At 36.4% G+C, this 12,154-nt stretch overlaps 1 protein-coding gene across 22 annotated transcripts in view; it reads right to left on the reverse strand.

Annotated features, from left to right (window-relative positions):
* Nucleotides 1-12,154, reverse strand: part of TRDN (triadin) — a 462,763-nt gene that overhangs the window by 115,222 nt on the left and 335,387 nt on the right. For 21 of the 22 annotated variants that reach the window (XM_058307371.2, XM_058307382.2, XM_058307378.2 and 18 more), the window contains 2 exons: nucleotides 11,435-11,485; nucleotides 4,227-4,277 (listed from right to left, as the gene is read on the reverse strand). In XM_058307371.2, the coding sequence (XP_058163354.1) occupies nucleotides 4,227-4,277; nucleotides 11,435-11,485 (102 nt within the window). The remainder of the gene's footprint in view (nucleotides 1-4,226; nucleotides 4,278-11,434; nucleotides 11,486-12,154) is intronic. The other variant, XM_058307369.2, reaches the window with a different exon arrangement.

Below are 12,154 nucleotides of genomic sequence, written 5' to 3' on the forward strand. Positions count from 1 at the left end.
ACATCACCCCACCATGAGCACCTTCCATTGTTGTGACACATTTTTACAAAATTATGAAACAACACCATCATAACACTGCTGCTATCTCTAGTCCACAGATATTTGGTGTATTTTTCCCACAAACCATTCTATTATTAACACAATGCATTACTATTGTATATTTGTTATAATTCATGACAGAACATTCTCATAGTTGTTCTGTTGGCCACAGTTCTTCATTCACCTCAGGGTTCATTGCATTATATGGTCCCCTGCCTTGTTCAGTCCATCCAAAGTGTCCACTTCGTGGCTGTCAGTTTCATCACAGAGTTGCGCAATCATCAGCTTAGTCCATTTCAGAACATTTTCCTTAATCTAAAAGGAAAAATTCCATGCATCCTCATACCCTCCCCCCATTACTGACCCTCAGCATGGGAAACATGCAAACTAATATAATATATAGACAATATAGCTAACAGTAATACTGTAATATTTTTACAGCATTGGCAAAGAAGGTAATTTATTGTTTTAACCCTACAGTAGTACAATTTCTGGTCAGCTCTGCTGATTAAGGACCCAGAGCACAGGACTCATACAGCCTCAATCTGACATGCTGCTTTGTTTTTCCTACCTGTTTTTTATCCATCTACTTTTTCCCATTGATATACATATATATATATATGGCTATATGCTTTTAATTTATTCATCTGTGTATTTTCTATCATACTAAGGATTTGGAGCAAAGAAGAGACATCAAACTTGCATATATAGTATAATTTTCTCCGAAAGTCCACTGTGAGACTTTAAAAAGATAGGTTCATTATCTCTACTAACTACTGAATCAGAATCTGGGGGCAGGGCTCCTGGCCATTTTTTTTTAATTAAATAGGAGATTGCATTGCATACCCACATTTAACAGCTTAACTTAAAATATTCCTCTGTGTTTATTCAAAGAAGTGCATGCTGTAGCTATTTAAATCCTGTAAGATTAATACAAAATAGAGCAAGTTGTCATTTTAGTATGGTAATAGTTTCATTATGTCTAATACACCTTCAGCAGAAAATCAATTAAGACTTTGTAAAAGCTCTCTATTTACTAAAAGAAATGTTGAACTAGTTGTTAGAGTTTTGCACAAGTCAAAAGCCTAACAATCTTTCTCTTAAAATTGAGTCCTTGTTAGTAAGGAATTATTTGAAATGCGACTGCTCTGATTTGCATGAGACAGCACTCACCAGCTTTCACTGGGACACTGAAAGTCACTTTACCTATTACGATTATACTTTTAGGAATAAATGTCAAAATGCTGATGTTCACATTGAGCGACACAGACATGATTTTTTTGTTGTTGTTTGTTTGAAAGAAAAAAGAAGAAATCGAATGCATTAAATTTCAAAGCACCATAAATATTCTAGAACATTATTAAGGGAGATCTTTGTCAATTTAAATGGGAAAATAAAAAACGACTTGTGAAATATCCTGACGCAGTATTTAAAGCCTCAATTTCTAAAATAATAATAGAACAGGGTTTACAGTCACAATTCTGGTGATTATATTTCACTGAAATCTTTTTACACAAATACTTATTTACCAATACATATTATATTAGTCAGCCAAAAGGGTGCTGAAGCAATGTACCAGAAATCTGTTGGTTTTTATAAAGGGATTTATTTGGAGTAAAAGCTTACAGTGGCAAGGCCCTAAAGAGTCCATCTCAAAGCTGCTTCCTCACCAAAGTCAGTTGCCACATGTTGGTGGCCAATCTTTGCCTGGTCCCTGTGCTCAAGCTGCTCTGTTCTCTTCAGCTGCAAACTATTAGGCAAATGGCTCTCCAGGATCCAGAATCAAAAATGAGAAAGCTCTCTCTCCTCTTCTTCTTCTGTATCTTCTTCTGTGTGTCTTCTTGAGTAAGATTCCAGTATATCAGCCCACCAAGGGGATGGGAACTCAACCCCAAAGTCATGCCCTTTTGATTTTGTTGAATCAAAGGCCCTAAATTGGTCTAATCAAACTTAAAACCTTTGAATTTAGTGCAATCAAAGGGGATCAAACCCAGAGGAACAAACCAGTTTACAAACATAATCCTCTTCTTTTTTGATGTTCATAATCTCAAACAGCCACACATATCATTAAAAATTAGGAAGAAAATGGTGGGATCATATAAATATTCAATGATATAAAATGAGGATTTAACTAAAGCAATACATCCTCAACAAGATGGTTTACATTTCCCTCACCAACACTACAATTGTCTCTGACCATGAGCTGACTTGTGGTATAATAACAATCTCATGAGCAATGGTGGTAAAAGAATATGTGGAAGGGTGGAAAAAGAGAGAGTAGACTTTTGGGTAGACATTTCTAGTGATGGAAGACCAAAATAAATGCAGAGTGATTTTAGTGGAAACTTGAATTACTTATCATCCATGTATATATATTCCACATGCATTTCTTCTGGGGGAAAATCATTTCTATGAACTGATATTCCTTAATTTAAAAAATGTGGAAATGTGTACTATCCCTGTGTCTTCCTCATTTTTTGGTATTTCTTCCTTACATTGGCAAAGGAATTAGATTATCATCCTGTGATTAAATCACTCAATACACTGAACACTTTAAAAAAAATTAGTTTGTTGGGCAAATACCCAAGTAAATAAAAAATCAGATCATGTTTAAAAAAATCCAGCATGTATTAGAACAAATTAGCATTTAAATAAATCTAGGAGAATCCATTAGTTTTTGCAACTTATTCAATCTTTGATATAATGTAGCAACATTTATCAACTTTTTGAACATTTAACATAACATGCTATAATCCTTTTGCAAAGCAAAATATCCCTAGAATAAAATAAAGTTGGGGATGTTACCAAAAGTATTTGTACATTATCAAAGTAACCATTACAATAGGGAATATTTAAGATAAAGGTTTAGGTGTGCTACTAAATTTCAAAACTGAAAACTAAATGTTCTATTGTTTTTGCCCCTATGTTGCTTTAAATATATTTTGAAATCAAGAATATATGAGGGCTTAGGAATAAAAACATGTTGTTCCCATATGTTTCATTAAACATCAATTTTGTTTAATTTAAAATTAATTGCAAAGTCAGAAAAATATGACTTAAGGGTACAGTTTTCATACATTGCTACACTGACTAATGGATTCCCCATGACTCCTTCATTTCTCTGACTGATTATTCTGGCAGCTCTACTCTCCCACTGTTTCCCATGGATCTGCCAACTCCAACACAAGCTTGTACAAGTTCACCAGAAGTCTTTTTCTTTTTAATTAAAAATGTTAGCAAATTGAGGGTTTTTTACCCTTAAGTCCCCCAGCATTGCTCAATAGTTCATCCAAAGCTCATTCAGGTGAATGAAGAAGTGGGCTGTATTTCTAAAATAAAATATAATAGGCATATTTCATAGTTTCTAAGGTTTCAATGATTGTCTGAAATGGATAAAGTGGAAAATTTATAATGCTCGTTTTGACAATGAATAATATTAGATGTAGTGTTACAATGCCACACCCATAGAAATTAATTGCCTGAATTAGAAAATAAATGTATTACCTCCTACCTTAGCATATTTAATTATATTTCAGGGAACACACTTGATATATTGCATATCGGAATCCACATTACTCCAAGGCCTTTACAATGGGAAGGCCAGAGGCTCACTAAGGCACACTAGAAAGAACAGGGCTTGTTTTAGAAATGGGTTCTTATGCTGATATTTCCACAAACTATAATAACTTTGAAAGTTTCTGGACTTTTTAATTTGTATTTCTCTTTAAAGTGAAGGGATTGAACTATAGTATCTCCAAATTGCTTCTAATGTAAAGTTTGTTTTGGATTCTACTATATTGAATTTACAGAATAGTAAGCTATTACTGAGGAATTAATTTTATTTTACCTTAAATCTGTGATTTCTCTGACTATTCCTAAGATTCTTCTTGCAAAATTTATAAAATATGGATTCCCTCATTTTCCTCTCAGAATAGAATACACATTTCTAAAAGCCTTTTCAGTATTTCTGACACAGCTACTATTTCTTTTGTTGTTTCATAGTAAAATTTAGAATTTGAAGATGGGAAACAAGCCCTTTTTCAATTTCTGGAAAACATAACAGTGCATGTGAAAGCTACAGTTTTAAGACCCTGAAAAAGAAATCATATATTACTTTGTGGCAAATAACTGAATATGCAATAGGCAGGTCAACGCAGTTCCATCCACATTTCATTTTACAATATTACCTTTTTCCTTTAGGGAAGCTGAAATCTTCACTTCTTTCCCCATAATAGGCTCTGGAAAGAAATGTTGAACATTTATTTGAAACCAAGATAAAAGGATTTGAGAACAGATATGTAATGGAGTCAGTAAGCTATGAGTAGGATGAACCTGGTAGGAAATGGCACAATGCTTTATTATAGAAGTGATTTTAAATACATGGAGGCAAAGAATCAACAGTATAGAATACAACAACCCATCCCCTGATAATTTTTATTTGGCGTAAATTTAAATGGTTGACAAGTTAACATTTAAGAATCTATTTGTCCATTTAAGAGAATGGGCATTTGGATGGACAGAAATTTATTTTATCTGTAATTTTTTAAAATACAACATTTCAGCATTCAAAAATTTCCCCACACTGTTATAATCAGCACTAACACAATTCACTTGTTTCAGGCTATGTTTATTAAAAAAATAAACAATTAAATGGAAAACCCTATATAGCCATGCTAAATGAGGTATTTTAGTCATCAGATCCAGTCAAATTTCAGGACTAAGACTAAAATAAAATTTAAGCAACAATTTCATCTATGAACTCCCCACATTTTAAAAATGTAGCTCCTATGTAAAGTAAGTCATATAAAACTTCATTTCTTCTACCAGCTTTAGCACAGATATGATTCTGATCATACGATCTCCTGACAATTACATGCACAATGCCTTGGGCATCATCATCTGTCCTCAACAGCCTATTAAAAAATAAAACAGTTCACACTTAGACTTTGAAATCTAATGGAATAATACAAGTTTTCAGAACTGTTTAAGACCCATAATGCCTGCCTGCCTTCCAGTTTCTTCCTATGGTAATGCAAACGTTTATTCTGTGACTGTACCTCCTTCGTATATTAGAAGCTCTAACTTGGTTTCTAAGTTGCACAGGTCTACAGCTGGCAGAGAACTTTGACCCAAGACAAACCACATGCCTATAACTGATTTTTATGAGATTTTGCACTTAGCATTCCTACTGAAATGATGTAAGGTTTTGAAATATCGTGATGTAATGAATGCATTTTTGCATACGGAAAAACATGTCTTTTTGGGATTCAGAGGGTGGAATGTGGAAGTTATTTTATGGATTGCCAAAAAGAAAAAGATTATACTCTTTAACTAATCCATTCCTATGGGCCTGGAACCCTTTTGATTGAACTACATCAGAAATGCCTGACACAAGTTGAGTCTTCATCCTCTTACTGGAGCTTTATATAAATGGAGACACAAATAAAAAAATGGAACTCTGCCCTTTTGACCCAGCCATGTGCAGGATCATTTACAGCTACAAAAAGGCAGAGAAACCCTGAGAGGCTGAGAGAGGTCTTAGGGTCTGGAATCAGTAGAGCACAGAGGCACAGAAAGAGGCTCCCAAAAAGCGGGGTCCAGGCAGCAGCTCAGGGATGAAGAAATTAGCTATGCCAAATGCTGGATTCTTCTATGGCAGGACACCCAGTTCACCAGTAGCTGACTTTGGTGAGAAAGTATCTTTGATGGTACCCTGATTTGGATATTTCATGGCTTCAGAACTGTAAGCTTTTACTCCAAATAAACATATTTCTGGTACTTTGCATAAGGATCCCTTTGGCAAACAAAGACAAGTTTTTGTTTTTTATTAAACTCAGTATCCATTTCACTGATAAAAATGAGTTTTATGCAGTGGGAAAGGTAGGAAAGAAATCTATCTATCCTTCTTGCCATTTTTTTCTATTCCCACCTTACTGTAGGGAATGGGAATACAGAGAATATGATGGTGGCACTTGAAAATGGAGATGCTACTAAAGTACCACATTTTAAAAAAATTTTTTTATTATATATATATATATTTTTTTTTCTCTCCCTTTCCCCCCTCCTCCTGCCCCAGTTGCTGTGTGTTCTTCTTTGTCCACCTCTGTTGTCAGCGGCATGGGAATCAGTGTCTCTTTTTGTTGCGTCATCTTGTGCATCAGTTCTCCGTGTGTGCGGTGCCATTCCTGGGCAGGCTGCACTTTCTTTCACACTGGGCGGCTCTCCTCATGGGGCGCACTCCTTGCACGTGGGGCTCCCTTCTGCAGGGACACCCCTGCATGGCACGGCACTCCTTGCGCGCATCAGCACTGCGCATGGGCCAGCTCCACACGGGTCAAGGAGGCCCGGGTTTGAACCGTGGACCTCCCATGTGGTAGGCGGACACACTATCCACTGGGCCAAGTCCGCTTCCCTAAAGTATCACATTTTGAGTTAAGTGAGTCCAGATGGCTTTGGATGTGTCAGGAATGGAGAGCTAAACCATTTGCCTGGTAGTTAGCAGCTGAGAAGCTGAGCAGCAGAGAAAGCCTGGAAAGAAATGTGCCTATGCCTGACTGATATAAGAAGACCTGATTGAAGAGCCCTACACAGCCTATAGCTGAGATGGGAAGAAGCTGGGCCCACAGAGCCTTAAGAGGAAGAAGGAAGAAGAGACCAGGCAGAGATCACCCGCCATCTTGTATCAACACATGACAAATGACTTTGGTGAGAAAGCTGCCTTGAGTTGGACTCTTTAGGGCCTTCTAACTGTAAGCTTTTACCCCAAATAAATACCCTTTATAAAAACCAACAGATTTCTGGTACTTTGCATCAGCACCCCTTTGGCTCACTAATACAGTGTATAAGCTATATAGCCTTAGATATCTGTTCATATACATGAAGATTTTTTTAAAAATGGGCTTCATGGCAAAGAGATGTCTGAATTGTTATTTATAGTGTTAAGTATAAATAAGGCAGGTTTTTTCCCTATACTTCAGCATGTGGAAATGAAATCAAGAGCCACAGATTGAACATAAACACTGGGAAGCTTCATTAGCTTTTTTTAAGCTGATGGGGGTCATTCACTGATTCTGAACTTTGTGGTTAAACCAAAAGAATCAATGTGCTATGAAATGAGGAGTGTAGTAGGGACAGGTTTCCAGTGGGTTAGAAAAGTATAAGGCCTAGGGTCTCAGAATTCAAGATTCAGCATGTTGATTAAAGTATGTTTGTGTGAGATCAAAGTAGTTAGAAAACATAGGACCGAGATGTACCCAGCACTACTTTGATCTTAGTGGAGAAGAGAAGGAGGGGATGGAATTACAGATGCACTTTTATGGGGCATTTAAAAGTCATAAAACCATCACCTTAAACTTTGGAGAAGTTCCCAGAAAACAGGAGTGATTTTTATTGGCAAGTTTTCTTTTGTTCTATTTACACCTTTGCTAATGGGAACATGTCTTTTGCTCCCAGGCTGGGTCATCACTTGCACTGCAGCTCATTTCCTACAGCTCATTTCCTCTCAGTGTTCTTTCTGATTGCAAGGGGTTTTGAGCTGATAGTGGAAGTCTGCAGGTTGGTCTGGGCAGTCTCTAACCCAAGAAAGTGAGTGGGATAATAAATTTGACAAAATAATGGAGTAAGGGTGATAGGAAAATCCTGCGTGTCTGTTTAGGAAGGAGGCACTATTAAAGCAGTGGTTTGGGTCAACCTTCAAGACCCCTTTTCCATTCTTCTGCCTTGATTGTCAGGAGCATAACATAGGGATTGTTTATAGTTTTTTTTAAAAAAATATGATAGTTTTTTTTCATTTGTCCACGAGAACCTACAGGTAGATATAAGAATTTGATTATCAGGACCTAGAAAGTATTTACTGGTGCTGGCATATAAACTGGGCAAGGAGGCTGTGATAGAGGAAAATTTCACAGAAGAACAGAAAGATAGTCTCATGTTTTCCATTCCTGTTATACTGCCCATAGATAAAAAAATAGGAATGAACTGGAATGATGTCCAAGGTGAAGTAAAGCCTTGCTTCTGGGGACCAGGTCCAGAGTCCTCAGACATCCTTCTCCATCTTGAATTGTAGCTTTGGTTTGATGAGTGGGAATGGCTGAGAAATATATGTTGAGGACAGCTAGGTATGGGGAGCCCTCAGATTCATATTCCTGAGCATCTGGACATGGAGCTTATTAGATGGCTTATTAGCATATGGATCAAGGTAAACTCTATTAAAAATCCTCTGGCATTAGAGCCAAGCTTACACAGTTCTGGTCACAAAATTCATCAGCAATTTTTAGGGCCCATCATACTGCTCCAGTAATGGAGGAACCCAAAGGTGCTGATTTTGCATTCTCAGAGGAGAGATTAATCACTTTGTTGCAGTTTTTGGGTTTAGTTTGCAGTTCCTTGGTCCCCATACATGAAACTTTCATCCTCAGAGAGGTCCAACCTTCTGTTTAAAGCAAGTGGCAATGGGATAGAGATGGATGCACAAGGACTATAAACAAAAACAGGGGTAAATACAGGTTTTTCTGCTTTTCAGGTGGTCAAGACCAGAGCAGTGCTGCCACTTTGGTGAACGACAGGGCTTCAGTGTGTTCTTTACTCCAGGTAAGTCAATAGCTGAACTGGCAGCAGAAGTCAGCAAGACTTGTCTTTCTCCTGCTCTTCTTTTCTGGAACAATCTTGCTTAGGGTTCCCTGTATCACCTTAAATTAGATACAAACGTAATGATTTTTTCCCCCAATGCCTAATTGACTCATGGTTATTACCTATCCCAGGTAAATGGGCCCCCAAATTATTTCTCTGTAATAAAGCTGTTTTTAGAATTGTAGCAAATTGCTTCAGAATGGGTTCAGATGTGGGCATGCAGGTGGATTCTGGGAGACAACAGCTAATGCAGGCAACTTCTTAGATGCTTAATAGAAATAACTTGCAAGATACAATGACTCCAATCTAATATGTTCCTTTTAAGCAACTGAATTTGCTGCGCTCAGATTCTGCCACAATGCAACTGCAGACTCCAAAGAGATTCCAGAAAAAAATTACACTGCAGAGGTTTTAAAAAGTCCCTCAAATCTTGTAGGTAGTATTTTGATTTTTTCCTGTAATTTTTAGTTAAGATTATTTAATTCACAAAATAAAGAGAAAAACAAATTTCTTACAAAATATTAGCCTTTATCTATAACAGATTTTTTGGCATTTGAAAAAAACGGTGAATTTTAAATTGTCTTAAGTCAATAATCATATAAAATAAACATTTATATACATGATATATTCCAGTGATTGTGGCAACACCTTGCAATACTTATATTGAGAGACAAGTGTTCACTAGGAAACTGCTTACAACTGAACATTAATACCAATAATAACTCTAGTAGAAATTGCAGGAGCCTACTCGGTGAGTGATCACTATGGAGTTAAATCCCCATCTAACCTTTTCCAGGGCAGATTATTACAACAGCCCTTTCCAACTAGTTTAGCACAAGTAAAGTCTTTAAGTGGTAGTTAAGAATTTTATAATTATCATTGTCTGAAAGGTAGCTTTTGAAGTAAGCCCCAATATTTCTTCTGACCTGCTTTTATAGTAAGCAGTAATATGTATTCTGCATATTGATGTGACGTATGTGCAGACTAATATGTATGTATTGCATGAGACACTACATATTGCTCATTTACAAAATATATTCTTAGAGGGAATGGAGGTTTAGATTTAGCAAATTGTGAATTTCAGATAATACGATCTCCACGGTACTTTGTTTCAAAGTCTCATTTGTTTCGCATACAATCAAGGACACTGTTTTTCTTAATTGCTGGATAAAATGAAAATGGAGAAAGAAGGAGTCCTTTCCCGAGTACAAGTAATCACTGGGCTAAAATAGACAACTCCTCTGTGGAAATTAAGTGGAGTCACCCCATTAGAAAAAGGACCCAGACTATTTTTCATATTATGTATCTGAGGCATCTATGTCAAAAATATTTTCCAGACTTATGTGATGAGCTCTAACTTCACATGTGCTTTGAAGAATATCAATCCAAGAACCCTATCCTAAGGAGCAAGCAGTGTCAGTGTTAAAAAGGGGAAAAAAAAAAATAGGACCTGGAAGCCACACAGACATGATTTTGAATCTAGCCTTCACCCCTTACATACTGTGACACCAAATAATTTCCATTATGTATAACTCAGCTTCATCCTTTACTATAATTCTGGTAGCAAATGGATTGTGCTAAAACAAATGCATAAAGGCTGTATCAAAATGCCTGGCAAGGAGCAGATGCCCTACTCCTGGACTTTTCCCAAATCATTGCCCATATTGTTGTCTGGCTAGCTCCTTATCTTTCTTGCTTGAATTTAATTTAACTTCTAAAAGTTCCGTGAAGTCCCAGACTTGATTAGGTTTTCCTATTATACCCTCTCATAGTGCCCTGTGTATCTCCTCTATGATTTTAATAATTTAGTTATGTAATTAATACTTTTAATTCCCATGAGGGTATCGACCACGCCCTTCTCATAGTCGCAGTGTCTAGTGAGTGTCTGAACTGATTAATGCCTATTAGGTGTATAATAAGTGTTGAATGTGATACTGATCAGTCCACATAAAAATCAAGGTGAATAACATCAGGTCTTGATCCTTTACATTTTTTTGGATGAATGGCATTTCAATTAATTAATAAAAGACAACAACATTTACATATATGTATTATAGATATGAATTCTACAGAATCAATTATAAATGTTGTAAGCGTATGAATTCAGAAGAGGGGATTCAGTGAAAGTTGAAGATAGAGAAGGCTTAATGATGTACACGGCATTACTTTTAGAAGGGTGACTGGGATTTGGATGGACAAAGAGAAATGGGCAAGGTCCAACAAGGAGACTAAAGTCATAAAACTCAAAAACAAGGCAAGAATTTTCAGAGCTTTAAGTCCCCTGGCGTGACTAAAGCCAAAAGAACCTGCCCAAGAGTACTTGAAAATAACAGGGTTCAGAATTCTAATTCCCCAACTTCCTCCCCACTCCTGGCTTTGTCATCTTTGTTTATCTAATAATTACCAAAGACTTGGAAAGTAAAATGCCCTGAATGTATATTTTTAAGTGGACAGAAAGAAGAGAACCTAAGAGCATGGAGGTAAATCCTTTATAACATCCCTTACTTCTCTTCTATGATATTTTTCTTACTCTTTAAAGAAAATCCTTTTTTTCACTTTAGTCCCCAAAATTGTAATCAAAGCAACCATTTGGGCATAGTGAACAAGATGAATGTATTTAAGGGACTAGAGGCAAATATACATATATTCTCAAAAGTATGATCTGCAAAATTGGCCCACAATTATGCAAGGAAGACTTCTCTAATGTACTATACACTCATTCAGGTATTTTTGGCTAATAAATAATATGTTAAGTTGGCTTTATTACCTTTATCCTTCAGAACTGAAGAAGTCTTCCCAGATTTATCTTTTCTAATTTCTGCAAGAGAAATCATGGGGAGTAAAGGTTACAAGAAATAATAGAGAACAAACTGCAAGTTTCTTCACTTTTTTTTTTTTTTTTTTTACTGAGGCTTAAAGAGAGGGTATTGAGTTGATACTCAAGATGCAGTTGTCTGCTGGGATCAGTTATATGAAAGGCTTTTATGCAGAACATAGAAAACAAGCCTATAGCTTATCACAATGGGCAAACTTTGATAGACACTTTTAATAAAGGTATAAATAACATGCTATTGGCTTTGGAGATAGAATTTGTAACATAAATAGGGAAGCTTTATTGTCTGCTTATGCTTATGTCAGGCAATGTTATCTACTGTTTTGTTACTTAACTTTCAAAACAACCCTATGAGGTAGGTAGTTTACTATTCCTACTTTTCACATAAATGATTTAAATAACTTTCCAAAGATATGTAGCTTATACACAAGAGAACTAGGATTTAAATAGATGTCTCTTTGAACTCAACCACAAAGGAACTGGCTCTCACAGCTTCATAGTGGGATCAGAAAAGGCTTTACGCAGGGAGTATTGAGACAGGCCTTGTAAGATGAAAAGAGCATAGACCAACAGAGATGAAGTGAAAAGAAGGACACGTTTTAGAAGAAAAGAAGAGAGAATGAGGACACCTGCCTTGGAAGATGAGTCAGTTTG

Source organism: Dasypus novemcinctus, chromosome 11, assembly GCF_030445035.2.
Source record: "Dasypus novemcinctus isolate mDasNov1 chromosome 11, mDasNov1.1.hap2, whole genome shotgun sequence".
Taxonomy (NCBI): Eukaryota; Metazoa; Chordata; class Mammalia; order Cingulata; family Dasypodidae; genus Dasypus; species Dasypus novemcinctus.